General features: G+C 37.4%; 1 protein-coding gene across 6 annotated transcripts in view; it reads left to right on the plus strand.

The window, feature by feature from the left end:
• The window catches only part of QTMAN (queuosine-tRNA mannosyltransferase), a 245,334-nt gene that overhangs the window by 74,385 nt on the left and 151,385 nt on the right, over window positions 1-19,564 (plus strand). For 4 of the 6 annotated variants that reach the window (XM_087710877.1, XM_087710840.1, XM_087710867.1 and 1 more), the window contains one exon: window positions 432-642. The exons of the other annotated variants lie outside the window; for them this stretch is intronic. In XM_087710877.1, coding sequence (XP_087567003.1) covers window positions 464-642 — 179 coding nt within the window. In that variant the 5' untranslated portion in view covers window positions 432-463. The remainder of the gene's footprint in view (window positions 1-431; window positions 643-19,564) is intronic. 6 annotated transcript variants of the gene reach the window in all.

The following is a 19,564-nucleotide window of genomic DNA, read 5'->3' on the forward strand; positions in this document are numbered from 1 at the left end:
CCAGTCATAAGTCAGTTTTTTTCAGTGCCAACATAAGTTGTACTCGTCACTAAACGAATGGTCATTAGTTGAGAATTGACTGTATGTGTATATAAATGAGAAACACTGAGACAAAGTCAAAGCCTAGGCAATTTCAAGCACATTGCATATATGACCAAATTATTAACCGTATCCTAAATTTTAATGAGATCTGACTTTGATTAATAGATATTCTCCTTTTGCCTTGCTTGCAGTTTTAATTAGTCTTTTTAAAATTAAACTTATTAATGAAACAAAAAGATTGAATCCCTTTAAACTGAGCTCCCTGCCTGAATTCTTGTCATGTACTTCTGCTTTTATCATGATCCTGTATGACACCTTTAAAAATGAACTAATTATCATCCAAGCTTTTTTATTAATATTGATTAGAATTTATGTATTTTATTTTTAAGATTCTCCAACAATTTGGAAAACGCACAAGAAAATGACCGTGCTGCTAATTGAAGCTTTTTATGGAGGTTCACATAAGCAGCTCATGGATCTTCTCCAGGAAGAAATAGGAGACTGCATCCTTTTTACTCTTCCGGCAAAGAAATGGCACTGGAGGGCAAGGACTGCAGCTCTCTACTTCATGCAGAATGTACCAGTCAGTGCTGATTACAGGTAAAGAGAGCTATGAACACCTTTCTAATGCTAAATGTGGAGTTTCAGATTGAGTCATAACACAATTCAGTAATTTCTGAGGTTACCCAGAGACAACATCCTGATTAAAAGATTGACAGGCCCAGTAGTTCCGAGAATGTCTTCAGTTTCAGTCTTAAGGTACTTGATTGAAGAACATTTCACAGCAAGGTTGTGAATAAAATGCAGAATAAAATACAGGAAGCTTTGAGCAGAGGTGATTGTGATGGTTGTGCTCTTAGGGCAGGGGTGGTGAACCATGGCCCTTTTATGACTTGTGGACTTCAACTCCCAGAATTCCTGAGCCAGCCATGGACTTAGTAACAGACTTGTTTTTGTCCAAACAGCAGAATTTCTTTTAGTCTTCCAACATCTACCTTGGCGTCAAAGACATCACTTTTATCTGAAACATAACAAGCTGTGTAAGGTCAGGCAATATATCGAGAGAACCAAAAGGGAGGATTCCCATATGCCAGTAAAACATGTTTTATTGTTGACCCAATGCGTTTTGAAGTTAATCTTTTATCAAGGGCACAGTGTTTCCACTGGTCAGTTTTAATTAAATGAAATGCCTTTCTAGAAATAGAAAGATTTTGCTATCCTGCAAAAGGTGTGAAGAGGAGACAGGAGGGAAACTCTAGATCTAGGTCCATCGGTCCAAAAAAGTGTCTCCCATGACCCTGCTAAGTATATTTCTGTTGGGGTTGGGCTACACAGATAGATCTCTAAAGATAAACTTTGTAGATAGGTTGGCTCATTTACTAACAATAAAAACTTAAAGACGTCAAGCAAAAGTGGCCAGAAAGCAAAAAGGAAATGTGATGGAGGTCCTCCTAACCAGCCAGATCCCATCTAACAATTCTGTTTGGAAAATATCACTAGGCCTAAAGCCAGATTAGAATAGATTTGAAATATCCGTATCTCTAGGAAAATCTCTATCTGGGTTTTGTATTCAAACAATTTCTCCCAGTATACTAAATATTCTCTTAATATTGTTAGCTCAAAACAATTCAGTCTTAATAAACTGTGGGTTAAGATAATCCTATTATTGAATAGGGAAGATAACTTCTCCTACTAGGCAGAATTAGATAATGGTTTTCAGGCAGCAGATATTGGGGTCAAAATGGGAATAGTAGCAAAACATTTGGAGGACAAAGTTATATCTTCCATGCTTGGTTTGGTTGGTTCTGCCTAAATTAATGCATTGCCCCTATGGTGGTGGCTGTCTCTGGGCCAGTGTTGAAAGAAAATTCATCTATTAAGTGTGATCAGCTGCTCTACATGGAATATAACAAAGAAAATATTTAGTCATTCTTCTCAAGCAGCAAAATTCTATTGGCTGCTGCTGTGGATAATTCTCTATGTTTTTCATGTACATTGCTTGGAAGATTTGAGACCCAAGGAATGGACTCATTTTATCCCAGAATTTTGGCTTTTGCCTCTGATCAGTTCAATTTAGCTTCAAGAGTTACTATTTTTAACTATTACTTTAAATAATCAGCCTACCTATGCATGTCCAAAGCATGATTTCTTAACTTAAGGAGCCCATATGTTTCAACTGATGGACTTTTTGTATTATGTTTTATGTCTTCATCTCCCATTACTAAATGTTTTCTATTTTTATTTGTAATGTATGTCAGACTTTTCACTGCCCAATAAATCTGGCTAAGAAGAAAATGAGCCCTTTTACTATTTAGGACATCTGTGTATGTATTGATTTTTGAAATTTATTTATTAGAACTTATTTTATATACTTCTCAGATAAGACTCCCAGAGTTGCTTCCTAGCTTTATAGTTGCACCATGGAAAGACACAACACAAAAAGAATAATAAATTGGAAAGGAGAAGGAATCCTCAGATGCCAAGTTCGTGAAAGTTATAATTTATTCCTTTTCTATCCTTTCCCTTGAATGAAACACAGTCCAGTATTTTATTCCCCCACAACTCTAGGAAACAAGAATCTTTGCAACAAGAACTACCAGTGAATTATGTAACAACAAAGTTGCAATAGCACTTAGACTTATATACCGCTTCACGGTATTTCACAGCCCTCTCTAAGTAGTTTACAGAGTCAGCATATTGCCCCCAACAATCTGGGTCCTAATTTTACTGACCTCGGAAGGATGGAAGGATGAGTCAATCTTGAGCCACTCAGGATCAAACCCCTGGATTGAACATTGAGTTAGCTGCAGTACCCTTCTAAATCAATGCTGTATTTTGTTCCTCTTACAGGATGCATGCAACAACAACAACAACAATAACAACAATACATTTTATTGATTAGTTGTCTGACCATATGAAAAACCTATAAAATCGATACAGAGAAAAATAGCAGGACATATCCATAATAAATTGTCATCCTGTCCCTTACAGTTAGCATACAAAGACAGAAAGCAAAGCAGAAAACAATGTTTTCATTTATTGGAAACAGTTACTGAGCATGATAATAACTAGCCACAATTTTCAATCCTGCATTTAATTAGCTTTCTTAAGCAAAAGTTTTTGAAACTGATGATATTTTCCTGTTTTATTTTATTTTTTTGATACTTGTATTTGCTTCTCAAATAACTCTCATTTCTCTGTGATGAGATCAATATATATTGGTTGTCCAAGTTTGAGATTAATTATTTTGTGATCTAGGCTTCTCACATGTTGCTTCTAATCCCAAGAGTAGAAAGAGTTTTTGATTAGGTCATGTTTTGCAAGTGTAAAGCAGAATTAGACTCTTTATTTAAAATGCAAAGTGTCTATTCACTGAGTATGCTTTAGTTCTTCTAATGTCATATAAGCTGCCAAATATATATATTATAAAGGAGGTGATTAAGTGAGGATTTTTATTTGCTGGGCTTTTGAAACCATTCTGTTTTCTTGGACTATGCATGACATAATATTATGCATTTTTTTCTCCATCACAACCCTCCAACGTGTTGCAGTGTTATCTCAGTTCCTTCAAGTTCAACAGCCCAAGCTGTCCAGAGCTAGTTGCTTTAAGCTAATCAGACATATCTCATAGGCATACACCTCATTAGTTTACTGCACAGTTACTGTGACCTAAAATAACTTAATCCCAATTTGTTAAATAACCTGTATTTTAAAAGAAAGTTCTAGAACCTTGTAAACTTATTTAAAATTATCAAACTTGCAATCTGTCATGCAGTTCTGTTCAATATAGCACTCAGAAACATGGACAAATTAATAAAATAAAATAAAATCATTTAACCAGTTCAACATTATGAAGAACTAATGATACTGCTTTTTATTTTGATATTGATAGTAGATAAGATGACATAGTTTTGTGTTGGTGTTGTCTTTAAGCATGTGGTTGTGGTAGTTCATCTGCAATTAATACATTGAAGGTCCCATTAATTTTGAGGGAGGAACTAAGCACCTGTTTTATATTTGCTTACTAGTATCTGTAGGTCTTCCATGAGATAATTTTTGCTTGATCACATGTGATGGTGGTGGAGGTGGTGATAATTAGCAATAATAAATGCTTGGACTATGCCTGCTTTTTAGTTCTGGGCTTTAACTGCCTTTGTGATGAGCTTTTTAAAAATCCATCGTTGATTCTGGAGTATGTAATAGCGAGCTTCCAAAGTCTTTAACGGGTGGCAGACAAAATTCAGTAACTAAGCAAATAAATAAATACATAGCAGTTTGATTTCAATTCCAGAAAGGAGCTTTGGGACATACATAAGTGAAATTGTAGCCCCAATGAGTGGAATATAAGTAGTTCAGTGTTCTGTACACCTTCGGTGTTTAGTCATACTGGCCACATAACCACAGAGATGTCTTCGGACAGCGCTGGCTCTTCGGCATTGAAATGGAGATGAGCACCGCCCCCCAGAGTCAGGAACGACTAGCACATATGTGGGAGGGGAACCTTTAACTTCGACCTTAAGACTTATAACCAAAATTGGTACTACAACTTCCTTTGCTAAAGAAAGCAGATATTAAGTGAGTCACACACAAGTTTACATTTTAAAAAAAGTTGCATGCTCTGGTATCCTGGCTTCTGTTGTGTTTCTAATACATTGTCATCTTTTGAAAGTGAAGTTATACCCCTAGTTTCATGTTGGGCCAATTTTACATAATTCTGTTTTTTTTTTAAAAAAATACAAAATAGCTTTTTTCTTTTCTTCTCTGTTTGGCCAAGTTAGAACATATTCAGTTTGGAGACAATTAAATTCTCATCATCTTCAACATATGCAGATGGAGCTTATTCCTAAATAATCAGGAAAACAGGCTTCTCTTGGTATTGTCAGAAAGTCTTGTTCAAACCTCAAAAAAAAGAATAGTTTAAAGGATAATAAAAATAGACTGGCGTTTAAGCAGATAGATGCCTTATTAAAATACACATTGAGTAACCCATCTGTTGTTCTTTAGATTTAAATCTTCCCTTAAGCTTAGCACGAATCTTACTATTTGCTGAGTAGAAGAGAAAAGGTATGTTCCTCATATATTTAAATCTCCTGACTTACAATTATTCATTATTATGTCATGGTGCAATATGAAGAACTATCTTCAAAAGTTCAGGAGTGAAAGGTATTACATATGATGTGTCATGGTGCTTCTACACAATATTTTATAGTCCAACAGTTTAATGCTTTCTAAAATCCTTGATAATGTAGGGCAGCAGTTTTGTATGAATGTAGGCTATGGAAGATGATATCAGTAGATAATATACATTCAGTTATTTCCTGGTGTCGAAGTAAGTGAACAATATTGGAAACATAGGTAGATTAAATAGTCTGAATTTTCAGGAAAATTAATATGGATGTCAAGTCAATGGGAAGAAAACGAGATTACAAATGGCAATCATGTGACATATCTAACAACAATGTGGGATTTGCTTAATGGTGGCAACCTGAAATGCCAGGATGGCCACTAAGTCCCCTGACATTGTATTTCATGACTTAGTGATGGAAATTACCATTGTTAACTGAGGATTACTGAGGGATTACCTGTAGGTGCTTCTCAACAATAAGATCACATAATCCAAAACTCTCCTGATTTTTTTTTCCATTGCCTTCTTAAATATCAGGAAGCAAGGCACCCCTTGAATCTTTTGATGACCCAGAGGGTAGGAGCCACCATAGAGATGCATGAACTATATATTCTTTTTTTATAGTAATTAAACATTATAAGTGAAAAGATAAAAATGAATACAAACTAAAACAGAAACAGAAAATAGAAAGTGCAGAAGAGTATAGAAAGTACAGAAGAGAATAAATGGAAAAGAAAAAAATATTGTAAAGAAAAAGAAAAGTACATAAAGTATTTACTTCCCTCTTCATCACAAATTTTTAAAAAACCAGTACCTTATCACCTTCTCTTAAAATACAACAAAAAATCTCTTCTTCCCATATCTCATCACTTATCTATGAATAAATCTTTTAAGCTTTGTTCAGTTTTTGTTAGCAAAAGTCCACTATGGGATGCCAGAAATGATAATGTATCTATTTGAACATTCATAAAATAAACCAACTTTATATCCCTTCCTTTTAACAGTCTTGATATTGATATCCTACAAATAATGTCCTAGAACCTGATTTCTGTCAATTTCTTTTGTCCCTTCTCACAAAAGTCTTCAAAACCTATCAAGTACAAGCCTCTTTTCTAAATCTCATAAAGGAAAATTATGCAGTTCATACTCTTGGATGGTTATTTGCATATTCATTATTTGCTTTTAGCGGAGCTACTTTCAGTTCACCGTTTCTTCCCAGAAGCCCCTGAATATGTCTCAGTCTTCTCAATATCTTGTGTGATGATGTTCAGCATCTCCAGCTGTGTGAACTGGAAGAATAGGTTCTATTTGAAACAACCTTAGAGATATTTGGGCACCAAGCCATAAATGGCTTTATATGTCAAAACCATTACTTTGAACTGAATCCAGAAGCCTATAGGTAGTTAGTGCTTAGCTCAGAGGCAAGAGGATGATTGCTGATAATTCCACGAGTTTGTAGTAGTCTATGTAAAAGGTAACTAGGGTTTGAGGGCCTCTTTATCTTGGAAAGGCATAACTGACTCATTGTCCATAGATAAGCAAAGACTCTTCTAGGCATATTCTCTGGCTTATCTGACAGTAGCTATGTGTCTGGAAGTATCCACATGTTATTCCATTAGAACAAAAAAAATTCTCAATCTTCTCCTGACTCAGTGTCAGCTTCTTTCATCCAGGCTCTGACAGCCTCTAAGAACTGCTTCAAGGCTTCATTTCTTATATACAGTATATATATATATATGTGTGTGTATCTGTGTCTATGTGTGTGTGCGCGCATATATACTGTACACACACACACACACACACACACACACATTCGTAGATTTTCACTGGTGTAGGTATGCTGGTCTTGTTGTATTCGGGTCCTTCGGGTCCTTCCCCATGTAAGATTGTCTTACATGGGGAAAGACCCGAATACAACAAGACCAGAAAACACACACACACACACACACGCACATGATACCGATTAACAGAGTTGGAAGGGACCTTGTAGGTCATCTAGTCCAACCCTCTGCTCAAGCAGATCCTCATTTCTGACAGACGGCAGTCCAGCCTCTTCTTGAAAGCTTTCAGTAGTGAAGCTCCCACAACCTCCGAAGGCAAGCTGTTCTATTGGTTGATTGCTCTGTCAGAAAATTTGTCCTTATTTCCAAGTTGAATCTCTCCTTGTTCAGTTTCCATCCATTATTCTTTGTCTGGCCTTCAGCTGCTTTGGAAAATAGTTTAACACCCTCCTCTCTGTGTTAGCCCCTCAAATATTGGAACACTGCTATCATGTCTCCCTGGTCCTTCTCTTGGCTAGACTAAATCATGCCCAGTTCCTGCAACTGTTCATCTTATGTTTTAGCCTCCATTCCCCTAATCAACTTGGTTGCTCTTCTCTGCGCTCTTTCCAGAGTCTCAATATATTAGCATATTATCAATATACTGGTGATATCTCACTCCAAATGGATGAATTCTTTATTCTAGTGGAGCTTTGTAAATGTTAAAAAGGGAAGTTATCCCCTCTCAACTGAGCAACTACTGAACAGACTACTCTTTGCCCATTACCATCCATTGGAACTACCTACTCAGGAGACAATAAAACCATTAGAGAACATTGCCCACTACCTTAAGACCATTATTTCTTTTCAGATGTTGTCAAAGAGAATGAAATTCCAATGCACAAAATTCTTAAAGTAATTTGCAAAGTTTTAGTTGAGGCTCAGGGAATGAACAAATGGGATACATCCTTGAATATGTATACACCAAAGAATTACTGCTGAAGGTTATTGTGATGTTGAAAAATAGTTATAATAGTTTATTTTAATATCTAGCCATGAATCTTGATTATCTGAAAATAAGTGAACCCTTGAACAACATAGAAATAAAATAAATGCAAGACAGTTTAAAATGATAAAGTACAGCAACTGAAAATAATAAATGTAGAAACACTGAATAGTAATGCATGATTTCATTACATTTTATGGCTGGGTAAATACCTATATACATTATATAGATGGCACATGTAATGCATTTAACAAAAAAGCATAACAATTCCCTAGAATCTTTCAAAATCTAAAAAACAAATCTTTTGAAGTCTGAAAAATAAAAATCACAAAGCTTTCATTTTCTTATTAAGACAGCTTTAAAAAAAATAATCAACAAAACTTTCCCATGTCAGCAGTGACTATAAATATGTAAGAGTTCTGAGTTGTAGCTCCAGAAATAGGTTTAATGAGCTAAGAGTATATATACTTTTTCAAATGGTTCTTAATATCATTTATGCTCAGAGACATGTAACAAAAGGCTCTCATCAGTATGTAGTGATTCTTCAAATTACTCAATTTAATATTGATGCTGATATGACTAAGTGGACACAGTTCTCAGACTTAATAAAGAAATACCTTTAACTAATAGACTCCATCCAATATGAATTATGACAAGGACAAAAACCATAAGAAACGTCTTTGAATGATCCAACACGATTTAAACTCAGTTGGGATAGATGCAAGCAATTGTGATGTCGTGATTTATTGGGTTATTCTTGTAATATCCTTCTCCCCCGGCCCCAAATAAGCTAGTAATCTAGCCAGATCCTTAGATCTGTATTATCGGCAGAATTCATTTCTACACAGCACCTATAATTTAGGAGTAAGAGAACCATGCTTAAATAATCACATAAAATATATATATTGATATTATTATAACCTTTCTAATGTTATCAAGATATCCGTTTTTGATTATCCCTATATTATCTAATGCATTAATCGTGAAGACATAAATCAACTTTCTCTGCCTGTATTTCCTTGCCAGGTGGCAAATGTGTTCTTAAAATATTTTTGTACCTTGTTAGATTTCCAGGGTAAAATCTTCTTATCTTTTTGACCTAAACACCTTAGAGTCAATCTCTGTTGTTAAACCAGTTTTTCTTAATTTCAAATGTCGTGTGAATAAAGAAAATTCTAGCATAACAGGAAGTTTCTTCTGCTTTGTAATGTTTATGAAGTTTGCATTGCCAGTATGTTTTGCTTTCCATTCATAGTTTGCACTGATTTGTCCTGAACTCCAGTTAGAATGGGTTATTCCTAACCTACAGTAATTACCCAAAAGTTTTTTGGAGTTATACTTTGTTGTAAAAGAAATGTGCAAACTGTACAAATGGAACAACAAACCTTGAAGGGGAAATGTGTAGGGGAGGTTACATATAAAAAAATGTAAAGAAACCTTGTCATATTTTAACTGAAAAGCTACCATCTGCCAACATTTTTATTAAACACAAAGCATATTAATTCAAAGTGAATGTTAAACTTATATTGAGGTCTTCCTGAATAATTTTCAGGTTTCTTATTTTTCTGCCCCTCCCTTTCCCCTCCCCGCAGAATTATTGGGCAGAATTGGGCAGAAATCTTTAAAGCACCAGATTGTATGACAGTATTATTATGCATCAGACAAAATTCATCAAGATTGTTCTTATATGTAATCATATTATTATCAGGTTCTTTAGATAAGAAATGAATACTATTGCTTCTGATATCCATGATTCTCATGGATCAGCAGTTCTCATAGAGAATAGGATCTGTTTCTTCTGCTAGAGAAGAAACAGATAAATGTAGGTTTACATTGGCTTTGAAAGGAGTCAGCAACCTAATAGGACGCTTCACATCTGAAGACCGATTAGAGTTGATTATGTTTGATACATGTATAATTTCTAAATAAAACATTCATTTGCTGGCTTCTATAGTTGAGGGCCCATTTTGAATTACCTTCTCTGGAAAACTCTGGGAATGGCACTTCCCAAAGACTGTCCAATGCCAGCCTCGTCCAATTGTCTGGGAAGTAGTGACTTCACTCCAAAAGGTATAGTAGATGTGTAAATGGCATTTAGATTAAAATTGACATTCAGTACTCTTCTTATCTCATTAAACCTGGACATTTTATTGCTGGTGAAAACATACATATAAAAAGTACTTTTGAGATAGATTCAAGCTGAACAATATTACAGTAACAAGTTTCTGGACAGTTCATTGTTTTCAGAAGTGGATTCTGGCTGCTGCTACTGCCGGTTTGCTCAGGGACGTGCAGCGCATGCACTTGATGCGTACTGAATACACATGCACAGTACAACAAAAATTGCTGTGCACATGCGCAGAAGATAAAAACAAGATGGTGCCGCCTAGAGAACCGGTTCAGGGGCATGGCAGGCCTGGGTCGCTGCTGGTTCCAGCGGCCCAGGCCACCAAGTTTACTACCTGTTCGGCTGAACTGGGCCGAACGGGTAGGAACCCATTTCTGATTGTTTCCCTTTCTTTTCTACTTTTCTTCTTAGTAATGGCATTTTTTTAAACCACTGATATATATATATATATATATATATATATATATATATATATATATATATATATATATATATATATATATATATATATATATATATATATACGTGTATGTATGTATGTATGTATGTATGTATGTATGTATGTATGTATGTATGTAAGGTAGGTAGGTAGACAGACAGACAGACAAACAAACAGACAGACAGACAGACAGACAGACAGACAGACAGATGGGGTAGTCCTAGACTTACAACCTTTTTTTACAGACCGTCTAAAGTTACACCACCAACAAAAGAGTGACTTAAGGCTGTTTTTCACACGACCATTGCAGCATCCCCATAGTCACATGATCCAAATTTAGACACTTGCCAACTGATACGTATTTCTCATAGTTTCAGTGTCCCAAGATCATGTAAGATCACCTTTTGTGACCTTCTGAGAAGCAAAGTTAACAGGGAAGCCTAATTCACTTTATAACTATGTTAATAACTGACAAATGCAGCAATTCACTTAACAACTGTGGCAAAAAAGGTCATAAAACAGGGCAAAACTCACTTTAACAACTGTTTTGCTTAGCAATGGAAATTTTGGACTCAGTTGTGTCATAAGTTGGGGACTATCTGTATCAGATTTGGCTGACCACTGGATCCTAGACTGAAGTAAGCAGAGTCATTAGGAGCAGATATTTTGTTATAGGGTGGATAGGTCTAAACCAGTGGTCCCCAACCTTTTTATCGCCGCGGACCAGTCAGCCTTTGATAATTTTACCGTGGCCCGCTGAGCGCGCGCAGGGGTGGGGGGGCGTTGTTCGCGACGACACATTGATTGTTTATATATCAGATTGTTTTGATTAAACAACTTTTATTTTATTGTATTTAAACATGCCTTACAAAATAAAATACAATTACATAAATATAAAGTGCAAGGCTACGCTACTAGCGCTGTCTACGCTAGCCCTACGTAGCTGCGCAGGCGCTCTTAGGTTTTTTTCAGGAATCGGCCAGCGCTGAAGCGCTGAAAAGGAATGAGAAGGGCGGCGCTGGACACAGGGGGGCGGTGGGCCGCTGGTGACGTCAGAGTGCCACCAGCGGTCCAGTAACACCCCTTGTGCCAGTTAGCCCTAATTTGCATACAGAAAGAAACTATGGCCCCCGGCCGCTGCAGCGATCATGGCCCCCGGCCGCTGCAGCGATCATGGCCCCTGGCCGCTGCGCGGCCCGGTGCCAGGTACTCCATGGCCCGGCACCGGTCTGCGGACCGGGGGTTGGGGATCACTGGTCTAAACCATTTTAAAATTCTGGGCTCCCACGAATCTCAAATGCTGACCAATTTGTCCAAGGCCCTGCAAAGCAGCATCTCTGCAGAGACAATTTTGTCATCAATGTAAACAGATGAGGATGAGAGGAATTTGGATATTGTGGTCAGAATAAGATCATTGTCTTCGGGAGTAGGGAGATTGTGGGAATGAAACAGATTGTGTGGCCTGACCTATTTAGTTTCTGGCCATTTGGGAATGACTTTAGAACCTTTGTAGTCCAAAATCCAATAAGTCACCAGTTTGCCAATCCTTGGATTAACTACATTAGATGCCATGGTGACTTCACTGTCTGTAATTACTGGATTCAGAATGAAAATGAAATTGTATAACAAATCTATTTAAAGCAGTTACAAGGTTTAAAAAAAAAAGTATTTGCCAAGAGTATCTCTCCTTGTTCATTCATTTCTAAACCACGCTGAGGGAGGTTCGCAGTAGTTTGAGTTTGTTTTTGAGTCGTATGATAATATAAAGTTTATATTTATTGGTTGGGGCAATAGTTGCACAGTATGACTGGGTCGCTATCAGCTACGGTTCAATTTCTACATTACTGAAGTGTACCTAAAATGTATGATGATATGATTGGAATATTCATCAGTGTCTTATCATGATTGATAATATTACTCACAATCCCTCAATTTGTGTAGTTAATTCATGAATGATCTCTATATGATGAAGAAAAATATTCCCCCATCTTTGATTAAGTATTCTGATGTATATGTATATCTTGGCAGACTATATAGAATTACCAAAAAAAACCACAAATTAAAAATATTGAAGAAGTAGAAATTTACTTTTAAGTGATTTTCAAGAAAAGTCAAAATGAGACCCTTGTACTTTGGAATTAAATTTTATTGATGTATAAGTGTACATCTAAGGGAACTTGTTTATCTTAAAAATACATACAAAACTAAAGTGATCTAATACACAGGTGTTTAAAATTAGAGTGTATTCTATCCTAAGTTTATTTTGCTTTCCAGAAAATATGGAGATCTGAATTCAACGTATTAGGAATATATTTGCCTTGTATAATTAGAGATATTATCTCAACAAATTGATACGGCATTAAATAACTGATCTCCACTGAGAGCATTGAAAAACCAAGAAATCTTCCTCCTTTGATTTCTCTCTCGTTCTCTCTTACACACACAGACACACACACACACACACAAACACACGGAAGCCAGAATGAAGCTAAAATGTGCCTCAGGTCTTAGTATCATGTTAGATATTTCAACAAAGTAATCCATGTTCTGACTGCATACCTCAGTGCTGTCTTAGTAAGTTGGTGCCTTTTGCAGCCATAAGGGTTTTTCTGCATATAGCTCCATCAGTTAAAATAATGGCTTTTCTCTTGTAAAAGTGTAATAAGCATACCGTTTGTCTTTTAAAATACAATTGTCAATTTTTAAGAGATAAATATATTTTGAGTATTTACCCTGAAGGTCTTTAAAGGAGCAGAGTCTGGTAGAAATAAAAAGTCTTTTATTCATGTGAACAGTTACCTGAGGTGGTAGTATAAAATGTAATATGTTAACATTTCTTTTTTTAAAAGAACTATAAGAACTATGAAAACCATACACACACAACATTCCTCTTTTAACCCATTGGTATGTAGTTTGGCTTCGTTGTTTCTCATCATTGTTTGTTATTTTTAGCAAGCTACATTTTTGCTCTGATCCAGAATGATTCCATATTGGGAAGTAAGCAGGTTAAAACATACCATTTCAGACAGTGCAGATCCTTTCCGGTTTTTCTTGATGTTTAACCATTTAGTGTGATGTACCATTTTATTAAGCTTCTGTTGGCCTAATGCAAGTATTGCCTTAAAAACGGAGTTTGGTTTTTTTCTTTCTCAAAGGTAAATGGCTACTTTGGGTTTTTAGGCACAAAAAGATAACATGCCTATTTAAATTGCTACTGTTTGATCTCATTATACTTTTGTGTTTGAGAGATTTTCCCTTTTTTCTTTTCCACTATCATGGAATAGGAAAAACAAAACAAATAAAGAATTTAGAGTCAGGGATATGTCTACAGGTCAGTGGTGGGTTGCTGCGGCTACGGCCTTATACATCCGTACTGGTAATGGCCTAGAGCAGCTGAGAGTGTACCGGTATGGTGGCTCATTTGGCCCTCCTGCCCGCCCACTCTCTATAGCTGTATTTATGCCAAAAGTGCACAGTGTGTGGTGCCTGTGCGAGCCCCAACAAGCAGCTAGTTGTCGCGGGGCAGTGGATTGCGCATATGTGCACAGCGCACATCAGGCATGTGCACGAACAGACCGCGATCAGCTTACCAGTGGCGACAGTAAGAGCAACCCACCACTGCTACAGGTAGTCCTTGACTTAAAGCCACAATTGAGCCCAAAATTTCTGTTGTTAAGTGAAACATTTGTTCAGTGAATTTTGCCCCATTTTACAACCTTTTTTGCCACAGTTGTTAAATGAAGCAGTGCCGCTGATTAGTTTGTGACCTGGTTGTTAAGTGAATCTGGCTTCCTCATTGACTTTGCTTGTCAGAAAGTTGCAAAAGAGGATCATGTGACCCCGGGGCACTGTGACCGGCATAAATATGAACCAGTTGCCAAGCTTCTGAGTTGTGATCACATGATCATGGGATGCTGCAAAGGTTGTAACTGTGAAAAACGGTCATAGGTGGGTTCCTACGGGTATGGACCGATTTGGCTGAACCGGTAGTGGTTTGGCACCCTGGGTTGCTGGAACCAGTAGCGACCCAGGCCTGCCATGCCCCCAAACTGGTTCTCCAGGCGGCTCCATGGGCATTGCCATCTGGTTGCACTGTACATGCACAAGCAGCGCGCACACGAGCGAACCGGCAGTAGTGCCTGCCAGAACCAACCTGGTTATAAGACCCTTTTTTAGTGTTGTTGTAACATTGAATGGTCACTAAATGAACTGTTGTAAACTGAGGGCTACCTGTATTATAATCTAATAGCATTAATAAAATTATTCTATATTGTAATTTAACACTTAAATATATTTTTGGGGGTTGAGGGATTTTTTTTTTCAGTTCCTTTTCTTCTGGGGACTTAATTTTAAAGTATTAACTATGCATTGTTAAAAAAAAAATTCCTAGCATGGATTTCCTATTGAGAGGTGAAAGAGTATTAGTGATATATCATTTTATAAAGGGTCAAGATGTACTGCTTTTTAATAGAAATCTTACCTCTAGAGTTCGTAGACAGCAGATGATAAAATTTTATCTCAGGTGTAAGTGCACATCCCAAAGTCAAGAATGTAATGGCTGGAATACAAAGTGGTTGGGGCCAGATGTCGCATTTGGAATTTTGGCAACATTGTGTGCACTTATACGAAATGGTTTTTAGGGCGGGCATGCCCACTCATAAAACATTCACTTACCTGAAAGCAAAATAGTGAAATTGCTGTAGTTTATATAGCTGGGTAATATTTGCAAGTTCGTGTAGATTGGTAAAACAGGAACTGTCAGCTTATTTCAGCAATGTCCCATCTTTTCTGCTCCAGGCAAGCATTCAGGATGCCTACTAAAATTTAAAATAAAGCAGAATTTGTGAAAGTAAGCAATACGGTGGCAATTAACAGTCAGATAAATACTGAAACCATTAATGTGAAAAGCTGGGCCAAATCGAAATGCATGTTTGCAGATCATTTAAACAAGGGGATAGGGCCCCTTCACAGATCTAGAGGAGTACATAACATAATCTGGAAGCACTACAAGCAACTTTGACCTTCTGACAATGGAAACATCCTAGTCAGATTAACCAGGCAAGATCATAACAGTGTTTATCCTGTATTATATTCAATTCCTCCATAGGAAACACTCTTAGCTTATCCATCTGAGCCAGTGGTGAAATCTAAAAAAAATTCTTACTGGCTTTGTGGGAGTCATGTGACTGGGTGGCATGGCTATGTAGTCATGTGACTGGGAGGTGAAAAGACAGAAACTCATTTTAACAATGTGCTGCTGGAGCAAGGGGTTGGACTAGATGACCACCAGGTCCCTTCCAGCCCGAATTGCTGTTCTCTTTCAAGGTATCCTCTGAAGCTGTGTCTACTGCCAGATTTGTGGTCCTTCCTCCTCCTCCTTTTTCCCTCCCTCCCAATCTTCCTCCCTCTCTCTCTTACTCCCTCCCCCTCCCTCCCTCCCTCCCTCCCTCCCTCCCTCCCTCCCTCCCTCCCTCCCTCCCTCCCTCCCTCCCTCTTTCTTTCTTTCTTTCTTTCTTTCTTTCTTTCTTTCTTTCTTTCTTTCTTTCTTTCTTTCTTTCTTTCTCTTTCTAAGCACCCTCCAGCCCCTGTTTTGCCCTAGCAGGCCTCAGGAAAGCCACCTGGAAACAAAAATGACCCCCAAATGCTAAAAAAAAAGTTTTTAAAAAAGCTCCAACCATAGCACAGCACATCTGATATTCAGAACTTTTTTTTTTACTTTGTTATGCATTTGTTTTTACTACTGGTTGGGGCAAACAGGCCCAAACCAGTAGCATTTCATCGTAAGCTGAGCTGACTAAACTAGAGCCAGCAGACTGTTCCTCTTTATTTTTGGATGTCAGAGCAAGGGAAAAGAGCTGATCTTATTAGATCATTCTGGTTGCAGAGAGCACGACTTCACAGTTCCACAGCAATTCCCTGCCTAGATAGCTCAACCTCATTGGTTAGAGATTTACCCAGGTTATTGGGTTATGGATACTTTAATTTCATTTCAGAGGGTCAAAGGTCAAAAATGGCGTAGGATTTTCAGGGTGGCCCCTACACAGGCTTATTCCAGGTCATCATTTGTTTAACCAATGCTAGGTGGAAACTTTAAATCTGATTTTCTCCTCAGGGGAGATAAGACATGTTCTAGGGTGGGAAATATTTTTCTCAGTCTTTTGTTATGGACAGATCACTTCTCTGTGACTACGTGGTGGATAGGATCCACAGAAATCCACTGGAGGAGGGGCATTGAGCAGATTAAGATCTCTGCTCTGGGCCCTTTGGACTTTCAGGTGGTGCTTGGGAAAACTTTCCAGTAATTTGGAAGCAGTTCTTTCAGGTGCTACTTGACATCAGAAACATTAAGGTGATGAAAAAATCAAGTAGGATTGCTCTCAAGTATTTATTTCCTAACTGTTCATCCTTGGGATTTCCTTGCCATAGTACAGCTATTTGGAAGAAGATGCCTAAGCAATGCAAAGAGAAGACAAGAGCAAATTAATTGGAGTAGAGGACACCCTCTTGGGATAGTTTTACTCCCTTCTTAGTATATAATTCCCATCAGTGGTTGTGGAGGAGGAAAGTTAAGTGCTGGGCTACTTCTGTATGGAATGTCCAAGAGATCATCCAGACTTCTCCATTTTGATCAACATTTACATAAAGTATCTGGGAAGGTCATCTGTCCTCATGAGATGAAAATCAATAATGGGGAGAATAGCCAGTACTGCATCCCCATTTGGAACCAAATGGTAACGGCAGTGGAAGTCCTGAACCTACATTTAGAGGTTGTCATGATTTGGATGTCAAGAAACGGATTGACACCAAATGCAAAGAAAGCAGAATGGGTTTAATGATATTAAAGAAGCTAAATGATTCTAAGATAATACCGGTTTTGATTCTGGGTAGAGTTTTGTTCTACCTTAAAAAGCAAGGTCACAATCTAGACAAGCTTCCTTGATTTGTAGGAGGAAAGAGAATTGGTTATGTTCGCTGCCTTGAGTTAAGTATAAATATAATAATGGATAAGAAGCAGGTAGGTAGATAGGTAGGTAGAGCTACAGAGAGAGAAACAATACATTGGAAAACTGTTATTCATTAATTAGTTTGTTCAGTTGCATAAAACTTTGGTCCATAATTCTTGTGATATAGAAATAATAAGACAAAAAGTAAGTGAAATATAAACAGTTATCACAGGCATGTAATGGATCCTTAGATGGAAGGCTCTAAAAATATTTAAAATGAAAAGATCAAAATATGTTTACTGCAATATTATGGGCAAAGCATTTTGAAATTTGGACAGCTGCAGTCTATGGAGTGTAAGATCCTTGGTATGTTATTGTTATTATTAAAATGGGAAATAATAGCTGCCGGTTTTTGTTATTAGGAAAATCTATTGACAAATTTTGATAAAAGCAACCAGATGGCTGTTTTCATGATGGGAGAAAAAGAGCAAATATTCATATAATAACCATTGGTATTGGGTATTATTCAGTTAGATAATATAGTAAGATAATATTTCATCTTCTCATTTTTCAAAAATAGCACACTATTACTCTGATTTCATTCTTAAAACCAGGAGTGTGGAAAGACTTCTTTCCATGTTGGTACAAATTACTCTTTTTTGTGTGTGTCACAGCCTGGATTCAGCCAAAATTGTGCATGGTTTGTGAACTATAGGAATATAGATTTGTGAAGCTTTAGGAATATAGTTCTATATTGCATTAATATTAGAGGTACAATGCAGGTAATCCTCACTTTATGACAGTTGCTTAATGGCCATTCAGAGTTATGGCAGACCCCCACCTCCCAATAAAAGAAGCTATTTACAACCTGGTTCCAAAGCACCTTCCCCTATCACTTTGTCACATGGCTGTGTGGTGTGACAAAGTGCCATTTTTGCCATTTTCTGTGTGGCTTCATTTAATTGTTGCTGGGAAAATGATGGTCACTCCTTAAATCACATCAGGTGGCCACATAACCTAATGATCCATTCTGTTTCCCTAACACAGCCTGTGCAGTACTGTGGAAGGTCCAGAGCTCAGGAGTATTTCAAAAGGTAAGTCCGTGATGGGTGGTGAGGAGGAGGCCTGAGCCCTGCAAGTACCGGGTTGGGGGGGGGGGTAGGGAAGCAGCCACAAGGCCTGTAGATAGGAAGCAGAGTATGGGGTTTCTTGAGGCTGGGGATGTCTTGAGAAGCCCAGGATAGGTGAGTCTGGGCCTGTGCTAGGTCTCCATCTCTAAGACACCCCGTGTTCCAGTTAAGGATTCATGTGGTCATTTAATGACTGCATCAGGGAGACCAGGGAGTGAGGGTCAATTAAGCAAAGCCAATTTGCTTAAAAGACATCACCACTTGTGACTGTAATGACCAGGTGCCATTACTGCCATAAATCAGAGACTGCCACTATTTCATCTGAAAATTATTCACACAAATGTAATAATTTAAAAGAAAGTAAGGCTATACCTAGAGAAGACCAAATCATATGAGTTAAAAAAAAATTCAGATTTCTTACAATGACAGCTCAAAAATAAAAAAAATACCCTAGTATCTTATCCTTTTAAACCATTCTTTGAGGACTCCAATAAACATGAAATAACATTTTCAGATGAATTATTTTCATTATTTCAAAATATAAATAATTATATTTTAGATTTTTTAGGTGTTTGTGTAACATCCCCAATGAGAGGTTCCTTCAACCCAGAACTATCCTACTTAAAGTTAATATTAATCCTGTCTAACCCTACAAGTGCCTGTTCCACCTAGTTTAGCATGTTGTTTGAAAATAGCTAATGATACGTTGCTAGAGCTGGCAAAGCATTCAGAAGGATGCTTTGCAAGTATCTATGGCCTAAAGAAGCCATGTCTTCTTAAAGAATAGCTGCAGTCTCCAAAAGACTCACTGTGATGAGTCTTGGATAATATTTACATGCATACACAGTTGGTTGGCTTTGCAGCTGTGGAGTTGTGTAACAGAGTGGTCTTCTGTTGGAGAGTTGGACGAGACCTTGGAGGTCTTCCAATGCAACCTGCTGTTGAAGCAGGAGACCCTATACCGTTTCAGACAAATGGCTGTCCAATCTC

The sequence above is a fragment of the Thamnophis sirtalis genome, unplaced genomic scaffold, assembly GCF_051295495.1.
Source record: "Thamnophis sirtalis isolate CommonGarterSnake01/CBP01778 unplaced genomic scaffold, rThaSir2_p1.2 scaffold_1, whole genome shotgun sequence".
NCBI lineage: Eukaryota > Metazoa > Chordata > Lepidosauria > Squamata > Natricidae > Thamnophis > Thamnophis sirtalis.